General features: G+C 43.4%; 1 protein-coding gene across 6 annotated transcripts in view; it reads left to right on the top strand.

Annotated features, from left to right (window-relative positions):
- The window catches only part of LOC137345002 (rap1 GTPase-activating protein 2-like), a 244852-nt gene that overhangs the window by 158714 nt on the left and 68374 nt on the right, over positions 1–17764 (top strand). For all 6 annotated transcript variants that reach the window (XM_068008332.1, XM_068008335.1, XM_068008334.1 and 3 more), the window contains one exon: positions 11383–11467. In XM_068008332.1, coding sequence (XP_067864433.1) covers positions 11383–11467 — 85 coding nt within the window. The remainder of the gene's footprint in view (positions 1–11382; positions 11468–17764) is intronic.

Genomic DNA, 17764 nt, shown 5'->3' with positions numbered 1-17764 from the left:
CTTCTCCCCTTCTCTGCGGAGGGCATTGACCCATGCTGGGTACAGTTCCACAGCTGCTTGGCACCCTCCGGTACCCCACCCTTTTTATGCTATTCGACTATGGGAGGCGTTCCAGCGGAATCTGATCCCGTCCTCGCTCAACATCCTCGCGCACGCACTTCACCGCAGGGATCGCAGAATGCCGGTTAGGAGCAGGAAAGCAGGCTGAGTTTTCTTCTTCCGCCCCCCCCCCCTCACCCCCGGCTTCAGCCTCAGGCTTTTTTAACTCCCGGGCCTCATTTAAATTTCAATTGCCTAAGATGGTCGGAGAGGAATTTCCCAGATTCACCCACCTACCCCTCCACAAATTGGCCTGGGTTTTTTTTTCTCTGCTTTATCATCTCTCCCGTGACTTTCGGGTGGGGTGAGGAGTGTACATTAAATCGTGATGCACAAGGCAGCGCCGTTGTATGGGACAGGCTGGATGGGACCAGAGAGTCTATTCCTGCCTTTCATCATTCATATGCTCGTAAATGAAGCTGAGATCAACGGACAGTAACTCAGCACAGACCGTGCCTGGGACCTTCTTGTTCCGTAAAAAGAGAAAAAGTAAGATTTGAGTTATTGTTAAGAGGGATTTACAACCCTTGGTCGCATTAATAATAACATGCGGTTATACCAAACAACAAATATTTTTTAACGTGCATTTATATAGCACCTTTCACGACGTCCCATAGCGCTTTACAGCCAATTAAGTATGATTGAAGGGTAGTCACTGTTGTAATGTAGGAAACGTGGCAGCCAATTTGCGCACAGCAAGATCCCACAAACAGCAATGTGATAAATGACCAGATAATCTTTATTTTTTTTAAGTGATGTTGGTTGAATGATAAATATAGGTCGGAACACATATAGGGATAACTATATGGCTCAGTTCAATGCCAGGTGGTATATCTACCAACGGGGGCATCAGGGGAGTGTGTGAGTGGTCCTGGCAGAGTTCCTCCTGTAGTTATATGGGTAAAAGAAGTTTTTCTGAACTCTTTCCTATGGCAAGGGCAGGTGGCACAATTTTCATCAAAATTGCCCTCCTCCGTGTGCCCATTTATTAAATTACATGTGAATGACCACACATCTCTACCTATCCCTGGCGGGGATATCCAGTGGCAGCACAGCCTCTGCTACTTTAAGTGCCTCTTTGAATAAATTGAAATGACCAATAAATATTTATGATGTATATAAGCCACAGAATTTGAGATTTGACTGCAAATCTCTCCTCAATAAAGTTGCTGTAATAAGGTCACTGTCATCAATCCTTAAGTCATAATGGGATATTAATGCCATCAATCTGCGGACGTGATCCCAAAGATTTGTGTACTTTAGCTCCAGTGTACTCAGTAATATCACACAATCGTAGGTACTGGTGCGCAGATTTTCCCCATGTAATTATTTAAATTTATTAAAATATTTAAATTATCTCTTGATAAACTTACGGTAATGAGTTCCCAACTGCTAATGCTTCAGCGGGAATGTTTGCATATATCCGAGACAGAGCACACACGGGGATAGATTCAAAACTAATTAAACTACTGTATTCGAGTTAGCAGTGTATGTTAATGAGAGTCCAATCCTCTGAAGTGATTTGAAGTTAGTAATACAATCTCGCTTTGTCCTCACAGTTTAAACATCTGGACCCTGCGATTAGATGATCGGCCAAACTTGGGTTTGTGGTCACTATCACTTGTTCAATCAAACCTGTTCTCCCCCCAGCAAAGAATGACAATACTCAGTGTGGGGAATTAGCCAGTATGTGTCATGATGGCATCAAATTGTGCACTGCATAAATGATGGAGCCAGCAGTTTTGTTATATACATAAGTGTCCTAATTAATCTGTTAAAGACCGTCTACTTAGTGAGCAACGATGGTCAACAGGTGCATTCTGTGAGGAGTTAGTTTGCTGAGTCTGAAAGCTATGAGGGGAAATCAATACTTCACATTCACAATGCTCTATCCCCCCTCCCCCCTCCCCCCTCCCCCCACCAGCTCTATCCCCCTTTTAGTTACTTAATTGGGGCAGGACTTAGCTGAGTTTGTTTTTGTTTCCCAATTTTTCAAAGTGAAAACATGATCAGATCACACATATTCAAGAATGATGTGGCGATGCCGGTGATGGACTGGGGTGGACAAATGTAAGGAATCTTACAACACCAGGTTATAGTCCAACAGTTTTATTTGAAAATCACAAGCTTTCGGAGGCTTTCTCCTTCGTCAGGTGAGGAAGGAGAAAGCCTCCGAAAGCTTGTGATTTTCAAATAAAACTGTTGGACTATAACCTGGTGTTGTAAGATTCCTTACATATTCAAGAATCACCTTATTCAAGAATATATGAATATTAAATGTTCTTTGATTTGATATTTCTTTTAAAATCTAATGTAACATTGTAAAAAAAAAATTAAAATTACCTGGAGGAAAAGAACTTTATGCTTTTAAAGTTGAAGAAAATTTAGTTGTGCAGTATTAGGACATTGGTTTAACTCAGTTGATGGCTCGGAGTCAGAAGGTTGTGATTTCAAGCCCCCTTCCAGGACTTGAACACGCCAGTTCATATCCAGTCCTCATTGATTATTTTCAGATGCCAGGGTTAATACCAGACATTGCCCCTTTAGCCATGTCTCTACATCACCGTCACACTCCCACTGATTGCATAGATGCCCTGGTACAGCTACAATTTCTTGCTCAAGAAGTCGTCTCTGCCAAAATCTCTGCCATTGGATCCCTGTACTTTTTCCACATAACATGTGTCCCAAAATAATTTCAGCAGTTGAATATTTCTGAAGCTCATTTCAAAGATATTATCATCCCCTGGGAGCTTAATAACATGATTCGAGCCATGAGGTCCAGCATTAAAGCCTTTTGCAGAATCTGCCAGCTAAACCTTAATCGCAAAAGATTTACCTCCTCATCTCGTCTGATAAATATCATTCTCACAGCATTAAACCGTCACACCTGGACTGGTCTTTTGATTCCAGAGATCCACTTGAAAGTATTCAGCCGCTCCAAAATCCAGCTTCCCCCTTCAGGACCATTTTTTTAAAAAACTAGCAAATGCTTCCAACAAGCTGAGGCAGCCCCAAAACCCCTCCCAACTCATAAAAGCCCTGATTACAGGCCTATGGGATGTTACGAGTGACTCATTGTATTGTAGGTTAAAAACAGTGAACATAACTTACAAAGCCTACATGAAATACTGTCCCAGATTTACCTTTTTCAATGCCACTTGGTATTTTATATACCCCTATGAGGGCCCCTACTGGTTGCCTACTTTCAAGTCTGAATAGCCTATGTCTTTCCAGTCTTCATCTCATAATTCAGTCCTCTGATGCCAGGAACCAAACATAGCTTAATGATATAATAATAGATGTATAATACTTCAAATGTTGTTTCATGCTGGTTTCTTCTGACCTGGAGCCAGAAATCTGTGAGCATCTGCCAATCAGCACACTTCTCTCGGCAACAGCAATTGACCTCTAATGGACCTCATAATTCACAGCATTTAGAATTTGTGGCCTTAAAGGACAAGTCATCTTCAACAGCTGTGTGTCACATGGTATAATGTCAGCCATGGCTCAGTTGGTAGCACTCTTACCTCTGAGTTAGAAGGTTGTAGGTTCAAGTCCCACTCCAGAGACTTAAACACAAAATCTAGGTTAACACTTCAGTGCAGTACTGAGAGAGTGCTGCACTGTCGGAGGTGCCTTCGTTCAGATGAGACGTTAAACCCTCTCAGGTGGACGTAAAAGATCCCATGACATTATATCAAAGAAGAGCAGAGAAGTTCTTCCCGGTGTCCTGGCCAATATTTATCCCTCAACCAACATCACAAAAAACAGATTATCTGGTCATTATCACATTGCTGTTTGTGGGGCCTTGCTGTGCGCAAATTGGCTGCCACGTTTCCTATATTACAACAGTGACTACACGTCAAACGTACCTCATTGGCTGTGAAGCGCTTTGGGACATCCTGAGGTCGTGAAAGGTGCTATATAAATGCAAATCTTTCTTTCTTTATATTGCTCCTGTTCTTATGAAACAGTATCTCCTCCAATATACCGTGAGCAATGCTAGCAATACCTTAAAATCATTAAAGTAGACATATAAAACAAGATTCAGGGAACAAACATATTGGTGCAAAGAACTTAAATAACAATTAGTTAATAAATTATTGGCACACCCTGACTTTTAAAAGGTTTTGATAGAATCAATCTACGTTTAATAACTGAACAGATAAACAAGTTTGGCAAATTTCCGTGACTGAACAAGAAAGGATTTTTTTGTAAAACAAGCTAACTCATTACAGGTTGTGAAACAAGAGCTAGGAAAAGTTACTGCAATTTCAATTTCTAAACTCTTTGTTAGAAATAAAATTGAACCTTTGTACAGGAAAGAATAGCAGTGTTCTTTTTTTACAGATTTATCAATAAATTAACTCAGACTAACAAAATCCTAAAAAAAACTTATCAAGGACAGACTTACAATATCATTACACGTAGTGCGCAGGCTAAATCTTCCCCCTCCTCACATTGTGCCGCACTTTGCACATTGTATTCTTATTGATCATTCTTACATTGTTCAGGTTGTCTCGGAGCGGTTGATTGCATCCTTTGTTTGTGTATTTGGAGTCTTTGAGTCTTATATCGACCATTTAAACTGGGTAAATTGTGCACCTTTGAAAGAAAAAAAAAGTGGGCTGAAAAGAATTCAAATATGACATTAATTTTACTATGTTAATAAAGGGCGTGTATTAATGATTCCTTTTTTTCTCCTCTAATTTTCAGTCCTTGCCACTCATTTCTCTTTACGTTCTCGCTGCGAGGTAGACACTCTATCCCACCTCCCCCCCCCCACCCCCACCCCGCATTATCTGAAAATAATGCATGTAGTAAGAGCACACTGGGATTCCTATTCAGTACAATACTAAACCATTTAAGATTAAATCTGATGATCTGAGGTTAGCCACTCCAATTAACATAATTTTTATCTCATGAGAAACTGAGATGATTACTTGCTTCCCATTCTGAAGCCCGAGTTAATGTCTACCTTCCAGGGACAATATTGACCACTCCTCCAGTATAAACGCAGCCACCTTATTGACCAGCGCTGATCAAACCTTGTTCTGTTTTTTCACTGGCCCACCCCAATCCCAACCCCACTTTCTTCGTTGAGCTAACCAAAACAAAGCCCGCTGTTTCACTGGTCAAAACCAAGCACACACTTTCATTCACCTACCGGCTCATTTGGTTTACAGCATCAAAAATGGACAAGTGGACACTGGCTTCAAAAGGCTGACTGTTGAACAAGACACAGACGATCATATGGAATTATCATTGCTCCACTTGACTAGGATGTTCAGACACAGGCACCAAAAAAACCCACTCACTAACAAAGAGCTGAGAGAGTTTCACTCTCCACAGATGCTGTCTGGCCTGCTGAGTGTTTCCAGTATTTTCATTATCTCTCTACTTTTATACAGAGCAGATGTGATGGACTGTTAAATGAGGGACCTATTTACACTGGCCATATAAACAATCTAATTGGTACCATTACAACTTTTAGGCAAGGATAAGGAGAACAAATCACACTGACAAAAAATATTTCAAAGGAAGAATGTTTTAGATTTCTAGAATGTAATTCAATACAAAGCATTATTTATCGCAGGGCTTTCAGCTCTGAGTGGATGGTTTATGTCTCACTTTTCAACAAATGGACTGCTTACTTCCATACCTAGAAATATTTCATTTTCTCTAATAGATTCATGATGCCTTTGAGAGACTGGATAATGATAATGACACCATAAGTTGCCCTCTTAGCAATAACACTGCATTTGGGAGCCATTAGAGGAAAAAGATTACAGTACAGAGCACATTATATGTGCCATGATACGCCCACAGTTCCAATGTATTCACAGTTGGGGGTGTGAAGGAGCTGTGATTCTCTTAAGACAGATGACTCAAAATCTGCCAGATGGACCCCTGGTTTGTGTTATGCTGGAGGCCACAGTTTACACCCATTAGTATTTGGCTGCAGGATTATTGTATCGCACGTAACTTTCATATATTGGGACATTGCCAGCCTTGGCACAGTGGTAGCATTCTCACCTCTGAGTCAGGAAGGTTGTGGATTCAAGCCCCACTCCAGAGACTTGAGCACATAATCTAGGCTGACACTTCAGTCCAGTACCGAGGGAGCACTGCATTGTCGGAGGTGATGTCTTTTGGATGAGACATTAAACTAAGTCCCTGTCTGCCTGTTCAGGTGAACGTAAAAGATCTCGTGCCAATATTTGACGACAAACAGGAGAGTTCTCCTAGTGTCCTGGCCAACTGCCTCACCTGTGTAGCTATTCTTCATGTATCAATCTGGACAAGGTTGGGGTTTTCTATCTCTGCAGTTGCCATCCCACGATTTCTTCCCATTAAAGGGGGAAATGGGCAAAGAATTGCAAGTTGGCAGGCGGAAAACCCTGGCCCGAATGGCAGTCGGCTATTCAACTGTGGGGAGCATCACAACCTAGCTAGATCCTGTCCTTAGCAGATATCCACGCATGCATTTGCCAGCAGGACTCACCGGGTAGCAACCAGAAGCAGGAGATCCTGGATGATTTTCCTCTCACTAGCCCGAAAGCATTGAGTCCGATTCCAGCACGGCAACTAAAGCTCTGGCAGAGGTCAGTTAACTCCACACAGGTCGGGAATAGGATCTGGGGCCCTCGAGTCTGTATAGCATCCTGCTACATGCAATGTTTTTAACTTTAACATAAACGCAGTAAGGAGGAGTGACTATGGAGACAGGCATCTCCCTTCATAACATTTCGGATTACGTAACTATTTAATATAACACGCCTGCCTTTTAAAAGTATCAAACTTGCTCATGAAAGGGTTTAAACCAAGGCGATCTTAAAGAGCGGAGATTAAAAAAAGAGAAAACTGCTAATGCTGGAAATCTGAAATAGAAACCGAAAATACTGGAAAAACACAGCGGGGTAGCAGTCAGTGCCTGAAAGGGAAAAGATGGGTTGCAATTTTGAGTCTGAGCCTTTCATCTGCACCTGAAACATTAACCAGTCACTCCTCTTTTCAGTTGCTGAATGACTTGCTTCGTATTTCCAACATTTTGTGTTATTCTGCTATTCGGACAATCTTGCTAAACTCCTTCAAACCTATCTCCCGGTCGATCACCCCTCCTAACCTCTCCCTTGCTGGCTCAGTACCCGTTTTCTATATGCCTCTCTGTGTCTTGAGACTTTTTTTACATTAAAGTTACCAAAAACACCAAATGGGTCATTTAACTTTTTTTTTTAACACTTTTTTTTTAAAAATGGAAGCAATTAATATTCTTGAACAGTGAATAATATAATGGGATTGTCTTTTGAACCATTTAAAACATTTTGCTGGGTCATTTCGCTGATCTGAGTAATTTCATTAACCTGCACTAGATCGAAGCTCATCAGGATCCCAGGATGGAGGTTTCATCGAGTGGCTGCGGGGTGCAGGTTGTCTACCACCGAGCTCTGATAACTTGGTTATTTGCTGCTGTCTTATTAAATCTGCAATGTAGCAGGGACTGCAGTACAGATGTGGGAAGTGACTCCACTCTCTAATAGTGAATTACATAGAACCTGCAGGACAGAAACAGGCCATTCGGCCCAACAGATCCATGCCAGAGTTTATGCTCCACACGAGCCTCCTCCCACACCATTTCATCTAACCCTATCAGCATTACCTATTCCTTTCTCCCTCAAGTGCTTATCCAGCTTCCCCTTAAATGCATCTATGCTATTCTCCTCAACTATTCCATGTGGTAGCGAGTTCCACATTCTAACCAATCTCTGAGTAAAGAAGTTTCTCCTGAATTCCCAATTGGATTTATTGGTGGCTATTTTATATTTATGACCCCTAGTTTTGGCCTCCCCCTCAAGTGGAAACATCTCTCTCTCCCCTATCAAACCCTTTCATAATCTTAAAGACTTCTATCAGGTCACCCCTCAGTCTTCTCTTTTCTAGAGAAATGAGCCCCAGTCTGTTCAATCTTTCCTGATAGGCATAATCTCTCAGTTCTGGTATCATCCTTGTGAATCTTGTTTGCACCTTCTCCAGTGCCTCCTGTATCCTTTTTATAAAATGGACGCCAGAACTGCGCACAGTACTCTAAGTGTGATCTAACCAAGGTTCTAAACAAGCTTAACATAACTTCTCTGCTTTTCAATTCTATCCCTCTAGAAATAAACCTCAGTGCTTTGTTTGCTTTTTTATGGCCTTATTAACCTGTAATGCTACTTTTAGAGATCTGTGTATCAATACCCTGAGATCACTTTGCTCCTCTACCCCATTTAGACTCCTATTTTTTAAGGAGTATGTGGCCTCCTTATTCTTCCAACCAAAATGTACCCTCTGTCTATGTCCTTCTGAAGTCTCTCTATGTCCTTCTGAAATCTGATACTATCCTCCATATTGTTTACCACATTTCGCACTACTGGTGAAGACCAATTTCAACCCATTCGCTATGAGCCCAATGGTGGAGGGAGTGAATGTTTAAGGCAGTGGATGGGGTGCCAATCAAGCGGGCTGCTTTGTCCTGGATGGTGTTGAACTTCTTGAGTGTTGTTGGAGCTGCACTCATCCAGGCAAGTGAAGAGTATTCCATCATATTGTAGATGGTGGAAAGGCTTTGGTGAGTCAGGAGGTGAGTCACTCGCCACAGAATACCCAGCCTCTGACCTGCTCTTGTAGCTACAGTATTTATGTGGCTGGTCCAGTTAAGTTTCTGGTCAATGTGACCCCAAGGATGTTGAAGGTGGGGGATTCGGCGATGGTAATTGCATTGAATGTCAAGGGGAGGTGGTTAGCTTTACAGCAGTGCTTTTGGTGCTCAGTATCATAGTAACTTCACGGTCAAAACAAACACTAGTGAATAAAATTTAGAAGGATATGCAGATAGGGTGAGATGAAGTAGGGAGGGAGGAGGCTTGTGTGGACAATAATCACCAGCACAGACCAGTTGGGCCGAATGGCCTGTTTCTGTGCTGTGTAATCTATGTAATTCTGTGTAACCCTCGGACAGCTCGCTCTCCAGTTTTCCCAGTTACATTACAGCTCTGCCGCCGGGGGCAGTGCCCTGTGTCAGCGGGAGCGCTGTAACGTAAACGAGGGGCGAGCGCCACAGCAAGAGGTAGTGTTTTCCCAGAGGCACAGCGGTACCTGCTAACCACAAAAAGTCAAAGGTCGTGGTGCTGTTTGATGCCACTGGATTCTTTTATTTTCTCACCGTGGCGCACAGCCACACGCAATGCAGCTTTTACATTGAGGAACAGTATAGACCTCTTCTCCCACCTGCCCTCCCACCCTCTTTCCCCCCCCCCCACAACCCCCCCTACCCCAGCACCAGGGAAAATCGCGGCTAAAAATGGAAGTCGCAATTGCAAATTTTTAAATAGCTGGTGCGCGTTTGAAAATGTCCTTTAAACCTGTCCCCCGACACGTCACATTGGTGCTGCAGAGCACCTAATTGGATCTACAATAACAACAACTTGCATTTATATAGCGCCTTTAACATAGTAAAATGTCCCAAGGTGCTTCATAGGAACGTTATCAGACAAAATTTGACACCGGACCGCATAAGGAGATATTAGGACAAGTGACCCCTCTTGGTCACAGAGTTAGGTTTTAAGGAGCATCTTAAAGGATGAGAGAGAGGTAGAGAGACAGAGAGGTTTAGGGAGGCAATTCCGGAGCTTAGGCCCTAGGCAGCTGAAGGCATGGCCGCCAACGGTGGAGCGATGAAAATTGGGGATGTGCAAGAGGTCAGAATTGGAGGAACACAGAGATGTCGGAGGGTTATAGGACTGGAGGAGGTTACAGAGATAGGGTGGGGCCAGGCCATGGAGGGATTTGAAAACAAGGATGAGAATTTTAAAATTGAGGCGTTACAGGACCACACACAATGCAGCCTTTACACTGACGACCAGTATGGACCTCCCTCCAGAACCGGGGAAAACCCGCAGCCAAACGTGAAAGTCGCAATTGCAAATTTTTAAACAGAAGGTACGCCATTTGAAAGAGTCCTTCTTTAAACCTGCCCCGTGACACACTGCATTGGTGCTGCAGAGCACCTAACTGGATCTACTTTAACAGGGCCCTTTTTTGCCCCCCACAAGACATGCCTTAAACTGCACAAAGCTTGTCATAACACGCAGCCTGTGAGTTAAGAGTTTGTTGCTGCTACACAGGCCGGGATAGTTCTTTCTTAACTCTGTTGTTAATTTGAGATGTGGAAACAAGCTGTGAGCAAACAGACAAATAACCCAGTGGATAATCAATAGCCAGCCTTAAATTGGCCCTAATGAGATTGCCTTAGAAACAGACCCTCTGTTCCTCTGTCTCTTCGCAACGGTAGCTGGACAGATTGCTTGGAATGAGAACACATGAGCCGTGTGATTTCCAGGTGTGGCACAAATAGCAAGTAATCAGCTGTTTTATGTGCTTGTTAATGGGTCATTCTTTCATGAACAATTAACTTGGTTGCTAAGAACAGTGAATTGCCTTTACCAACAGTAAGCACCCCTTCACACGAAAGCGTTTCGCAAATGTCTTAATGGAAACTATAAACTGTATTTGTCATATTCTTCTATCACAAATACATGTCAGCCATGGCTCTGAGGGAGTGCTGCACTGTCGGAAGTGCCGTCTTTCGGATGTGATGTTAAATCGAGGCCCCTTCTGCCCTCTCAGGTGGACGTAAAAGATCCCTTGGCACTATTTGAAGAAGAGCAGGGGAGTTCTCCCCAGTGTCCTGGTCAATATTTATCCCTGAACCAACATCACTAAAAAAAATCAAATGATCTGGCCATTATCAGATTGCTGTTTGTGGGACCTTGCAGTGTGCAAATGGGCTGCTGTATTTCTTACATTTTGAAGTGAATACACTTTTAAAAAAAATTACTTCATTGTCTGTAAAGCGCTTTGGGACGTCCTGATGTTGTGAAAGGCGCTACATAAATGCAAGTCTTTATTCCTTCTTTCACAGAAGACCAAGGCTCCTGTACTGCTGGGGCTGACAATGGAGGGATGGGAGAGATGGTGGTGGGCTGGGTAGAAGGGGGAAAAGAGTTGGGTAAGGATTGGTGACGCGGACATCACGGGAAGGTTGAATACCCTACGATTTCATTCTATCGCCTCTGGGGATCAGGGACTATTTACACAGAACCTGCCCTCAGGAAGTAAAAGAATTGGGGTAGAGTGGGGTAGACTGGTCACAGTCTGTGTAAGGAGTGGGCTTGATGGGTCAAATGGCCTTTTCTCTTTCCTATGCTTTCTCATGTCCTCACCGATTTCTCTTTTCTTTGACAGGAGGCAAGAGATGGCTAACGGGGCCGATATGAGCATGCTCGAGCCACACTTATCACCGCCTCACACAGCTCCCCCAACCACAAAGGTATGTCGCCCGCTCTGAACTCTCACCTGGGATAAATTGTGTGCTAACTTACATTTTCATTTTATTCGTGCGGTAGTAAATCAGAGACAGCAAAAACCCACTTAAATACGTACAGTTTAGATGACGTTTACATTCTAATGATGTCGCTCCAAAGAAAAACTGCAAAGATCTGAACTTTTAAGAGCACTCGTGGATCTCACGTGGTGTTGCTCACAGGTAATTGTAAGCCTATCCCTTTAAGGCCACTGCTCAGGTACTTACTCCCTGAGTAAACATAGGAACATAGGACATAGGAACAGGAGTAGGCCATTCAGCCCCTCGTGCCTGCTCCGCCATTTGATAAGATCATGGCTGATCTGTGATCTTGCTCCATAAATCTGCCTTTGGCCCATATCCCTTAATAACTTTGGTTGCCAAAAAGCTTTCTATCTCACATTTAAATTTAGCAGAAAGCCAGGTTTCCGTTTGCAGAAGAGAGTTCCAAATTTCTACCACCCTTTGTGTGTAGAAATGTTTTCTAATCTCGCTCCTGAAAGGTCTGGCTCTAATTTTTAGACTGTGCCCCCTACTCCTAGAATCCCCAACCAGTGGAAATAGTTTCTCTCTGTCCACCCTATCCGTTCCCCTTAATATCTTATAAACTTCGATCAGATCACCCCGAACCTTCGAAACTCTAGAGAATACAACCCCAATTTGTGTAATCTCTCCTTGTAACTTAATCCTTGAAGTCCGGGTATCATTCTAGTAAACCTACGCTGCACTCCCTCCAAGGCCAATATGTCCTTCCGAAGGTGCGGTGCCCAGAACTGCTCACAGTACTCCAGGTGCAGTCTAACCAGGGTTTTGTATAGCTGCAGCATAACTTCTGCCCCCTTGTACTCTAGTCCTCTAGATATAAAGGCCAGCATTCCATTAGCCTTATTGATTATTTTCTGCACCTGTTCATGACACTTCAATGATCTATGTACCTGAACCCCTAAGTCCCTTTGGACATCTACTGTTTTTAACTTTTTACCATTTAGAAAGTACCCTGTTCTATCCTTTTTTGATCCTAAGTGGATGTCTACATTTGTCTACATTGAATTCCATCTGCCACAGTTTTGCCCATTCACCTAATCTATCAATATCCCTTTGTAATTTTATGTTTTTATCTAAAAATTATCTAAATAGGCCAAAAGGAAGCTAATTATTGTTGCTACTCGAGTTTCTGTAGATTGGCTCTTCCTTGTTATTTCAACAACTTCTCTGGGCTATCTCATCGTCAGGAAAAACAGTGGGAGAAACCTGGCTTTCTTTCTCCTAAGCATACTTTTTTTTAAAAATTGGTCAGTTGTACTTTATCAGCATTTCTACAAAGTGTGATATCGAGAGTATGACAAATGCTCTTAAAACGTTTATGTAAAATAGCCTGTTATCTGAGGGGACTCTAAATTGTGTGTGTAATAATATCATTTTAACCTTCCAATTTTGAAGCTTTGTAATCCTAGATTGAATAAAAAAGAAATAGTCTTTTAAGATGTAAAACAACATTATCTACTCAGCATTCAGCAGTTTAGTCTCAACTAACAAGTTCCATTCTCAGTCCTCTGCCTCGGGTAGCATGTTTGAAACTGGTTGCTTAATTAAAGCATTTTCAGATACTGATTGCAAAGGGAAAGTCTCTAAATTGCTTGCTCAAACTTGTCTGAAAGACCCACTGAAGTTAAGGAACATCCATAAATGCTCATACCATAGCATTATACTCATGATACCGTGCATGTGATTGGATTGTAAATACACATCAAAGAATTGATGTAAAAACCTTGTTAGGAAAGGCATGGAGTCTTTAACAATGTGGACTTTCACCTACAGCAATCATGCAGGTTCTGTAATAAAAACAGAAAATGCTGGAAATACTCAGCAAGTCAGGCAGCATCTGTGGAGAAAGAAACAGAGTTAACGTTTCAGGTCAATGACCCTTCGTCAGAACTGGAAGAAGTTGAAGATTAAACAGTTTTTAAGCAAGCACAGAGCCAGGGAAAGGGAGGGGAGAGGAAAGATCAAAAGGGAAGGTCTCTGATACGCTGGAGGGCAGGAGTGATTAAATGACAAAAGGGATGATGATGCAAGGCAAGGAGGACAAGTAAAGAAACAAAAGATGGGTCCAGAGGAGCTGTAAATGGCAACATCAGAACCATTATCAGCACTTGCTGTCTGAAAAAATGGGAGCAGTGGTTATGATCTCAGTTATTGAAATCAATGTTGAGTCCAGAAGGTTGTAAAGTGCCTAATCGAAAGATGAGGGGCTGTTCCTCGAGCTTCCGTTGAGCTTCATTGGAACAGTGTAAGAGGCCGAGGTCAGAGTGGGAGTTAGACGGGGAATTAAAATGGCAAGCGACCAGCAGGTCAGGGTCACACTTGCGGACTGAGCGGAGATGTTCAGCAAAGTGATTACCCAATCTGTATTTGGTCTCCCCAGTGTAGAGGAGACCGCATCGTGAGCAGCGAATACAGTATACTAAATTGAAAGAAGTACAAGTAGATTGCCGTTTCACCTGGAAGGAGTGTTTGTGGCCCTGGATGGTGGGAAGGGAGGGGGTGAAAGGGCACGTGTTGCATCTCCTGCGCTCGCACAGGAAGGTGCCGTGGGGAGGAGAGCGGGTGTTGGAGGTGATGGAAGAGTGGACCAGGGTGTCACGGAGGGAGCAGTCCCTTCAAAATGCTGAAAGGGGAGGGGAGGGGAAGATGTGTTTGGTGGTGGGATCGCACTGGAGGTGGCAGAAATGGTGGAGGATGATACGTTGAATGTGGAAGCTGTTGGGGTGGAAGGTGAGGACAAAGGAGATCCTATCATGATTCTGGGAGGGAGGGGAAAGGGTGAGGGCAGAAGTGCGGGAAATTGGACGAACATGGTCGAGTGCTCTGTCAACTACAGTGGAGGGGAATCCTCGATTGAGGAAAAAGGAAGACATATCGGAAGCATTGGTGTGGAAGGTGGCATTGTCAGAACAGATGCAATGGAGACGGAGAATCTGGGAGAAGGGAATAGAGTCCTTACAGGAAGCGGGGTGGGAGGAAGTGTAATCAAGTTAGCTGTGGGAGTTGGTGGGCTTATAATAGATATTGGTTGACAGCCTATCCCCAGAAATGGAGATAGAGAAGTTGGGGAAGGGAAGAGTCGAAGATAGACCACGTGAAGGCGAGGGGAGGATGGAAATTGGAAGCAAAATCGATGAAATTTTCAAGTTCAGGGAGAGAACAGGACGTGGCACTGATACAGTCATCAATGTACCGGAAAAAGAGGTGAGGGGGTGGACCTAAGTAGGACTGGAACAAGGAATGTTCCACATATCCCACAAAAAGGCAGGCATAGCTGGGACCCGCATGGGTTCCCATAGTGACACCTTTTATTTGGAGGAAGTGAATGGAGTCAAAGGAGAAGTTGTTCAACGTAAGAACAAGTTCAGCCAGGCGGAGGAGGGTGATGGTGGATGGGGACTGGTCGGGCCTCTGTTCAAGGAAGAAACAGAGAGGGCCCGCAGGCCACCCTGGTGGAGGATAGAGGTGTAGAGGGACTAGACGTCCGTGGTGAGACGATGATGGTTAGGGCCGGGGAACTGGAAACTGTTAAAGTGGCGGAGGGCATTGGAAGCATCGCGGATGTAGGTATCCACGGTGTTTTGCTTTTGATGCAGGTTCTGTAGCTCAGGCTGTTCTGGGAACTGGGCCTAAATAACCATAATGCTCCGTTAGAAATATGAAATTGGGCTCGCACAGTTCCTCAGTCAATAATTTTACTCAGTCTGGCACCGTGTGACCTGGCATCCAGTGTTAGCACTAAGCACTCCTCGGTCAGGTATAGCGCAGTTCGATGCAGATTGAAGCTCCCTCTTGTGTTTAACCTTAGAAGAGCATCCCTTACAGCAACGTTTTCCACAACAATCGTACTGTAGCCTCTTAGAGTGAGATCGCCAAATGAGCAATTGTGTGAGAAGAGCAGAACTTCTTCAAGGTGGGCATTCCTGCAAGAGAAGTGGCAACGAATTAAACATTAAAACACAAGCAAAATACTGTGGATGCAGAAAAATAGAGAATGCTGGAAACACTCAGCAGGCCAGGTAAAGAAGAAAGAAAGAAATAACTTGCATTTATATAGCACCTTTCACGACCTCAGGACATCCCAAAGCACTTCACAGGCAATGAAGTAACTTTTGAAGTATGGTCACTGTTGTAATGCAGGAAACGTGGCAGCCAATTTGCGCACAGCAAGGTCCCACAAACAGCAATGTGATAGTGACCAAATAGCATCTGTGGAGAGAGAAACGGAGTTAACCGTCAGATGAAAGGTCACCGACCTTAACATTAACTCTGTTTCTCTATCCACAGGCGCTGCCTGACCTGCTGAGTGTTTCCAGCATTTTCTGTTTTTTATTTCAGAATTCCAGCATAGAATCATACAACACAGAAGGAGGCCGTTCGGCCCATCGTGCTTGTGCCAGCTCTTTGAAAGAGTTATCCAATTAGTCCCATTCTCCTGCTCTTTCCCCATAGCCCTGCAAATTTTTCCCTGCAAATATTTATCCAGTTCCCTTTTGAAAGTTGTTAATTGAATTTGCTTCCACCTCCCTTTCAGGCAGTGCATTCCAGATCATAACAAGTCACTGCGTAAAAAATGTTTCCTCTTGTCAATTCCGCAGTATTTTGCTTTTGTAGCAATCGTGTGGCCTCATGATGGGTCAGAACTGAATAGAAGCTGCCCGAATTTATTTCACATGGGACCCTTGTAACTAGAAGACAGAGGAGATTTTCATTGCATGAATCTGGACTGGATTTGAACCAGGTCTCCCTGAGGTGAAGGGCCAGCGTCTAGTCTCCTGCATCATCAGTGCCCCACAATTTTTCTTTGACTAGCGTCACCATTATCGCAAACTGTCTCCAGATCAGAGACAAGGTGTCATTATGGGCTGACAGCTGTGTGATGATGAATGTTACTTCATCCGAAACATCAGGTGATCCTTTCTTCAGGCAGCAAGATATGGAGCTGTACTTTGACAATATCAGTGCTGAGAAGACGGCAATTACCATATAAAGCTCACACATAACAGATTGCCTTAGTTTCAGTTATATTCATCCAGTTTATGAGACTTTGAGTACCTCATTCACTACTCATAATGTGGACATTATTAGTTCATTAAAGATGTATGAATCTCAGAAAGTTGCAATAATGCCTTTAATGAAATTGTCAAATTCAATCCTCCCCAAATACCTGGATTATCTATAACTGTCCTACTGATTCATAACCACCTCTTATAGTGTAAATGTTGATCTTTATCCATCTTACCTGGTCAAAGCAGTTAGGCCGGAAGTCTGCTCCCAGGCCTAAGCCAGTGCCACTCTACAGCTGGTCACCACATGGTGAAAAGAGATAGAAATACTTGCCTTTATGTTGCCTTACCACAGGGATTCATATATCATTAATTAACTGATAATGTTTCAAAGTGCTTCACAGAATGAATTACTTTTTTTGAAGTGCACTCCAATTATTCCAATGCCCTCCTGGCCGGCCTCTCACCTGCACCCTCCATAAACTTCAGCTCATCCAAAACTCTGTTGCCTGTATCCTAACTCGCACCAAGTCCCTTTCGCCCGTCACCGGTGTAGCTCGCTGACCTACATTGGCTACCGGCCCAGCAATGCCTCGATTTTAAAATTCTCATCCTTGTTTTCAAATCCCTTCACGGCCTCGCCTATCTCTGTAACCTCCTCCAGCCCTACAACCCTCCGAGATCTCCATGCTCCTCCGATTCTGGCCTTTTGCACATATCCGATTTCCACCATTAGTGGCCATGCCTTCAGCTGCCTAGGCCCTAAGCTCTGGAATTCCCTCCCTAAACCTTTACGCCTCTTTACCTTGCTCTCCTCCTTTAAGATGCTCCTTAAAACCTACCTCTTTGACCAAGCTTTTGGTCACCTGTCCTAATATCTCCTTATGTGGTTCGGTGTCAAATTTTGTTTGATAATGCTCTTGTGAAGCATCTTGGGATGTTTTGCTACATTAATAACATTTGCTATATAAATGTAAGTTGTAGTCACACTGACCGTTGCTAAGTAAACAAAGCCATTCTGTACCAGCAACATTGCATAAACAGCAACAAGATGAATGGCAAGTTTATGAAGTGTTTTTTTGTTGGTGTTGGTTGAGAGAGAGTTATTAATCAGGGCACCAGGAGAACTCCCTGCTCTTTTTCCAAATAGTAGCCATGAGATCTTTAATGTCCACCTGAACCACCAGAACAAGGTCTCAGTTTAATGTCTGAT

The sequence above is a fragment of the Heptranchias perlo genome, chromosome 28 (genome assembly GCF_035084215.1).
Source record: "Heptranchias perlo isolate sHepPer1 chromosome 28, sHepPer1.hap1, whole genome shotgun sequence".
NCBI classification, from domain to species: domain Eukaryota; kingdom Metazoa; phylum Chordata; class Chondrichthyes; order Hexanchiformes; family Hexanchidae; genus Heptranchias; species Heptranchias perlo.
Note: the sequence above shows the minus strand (reverse complement) of the source record. Positions and strands in the feature narration are given on the sequence as shown.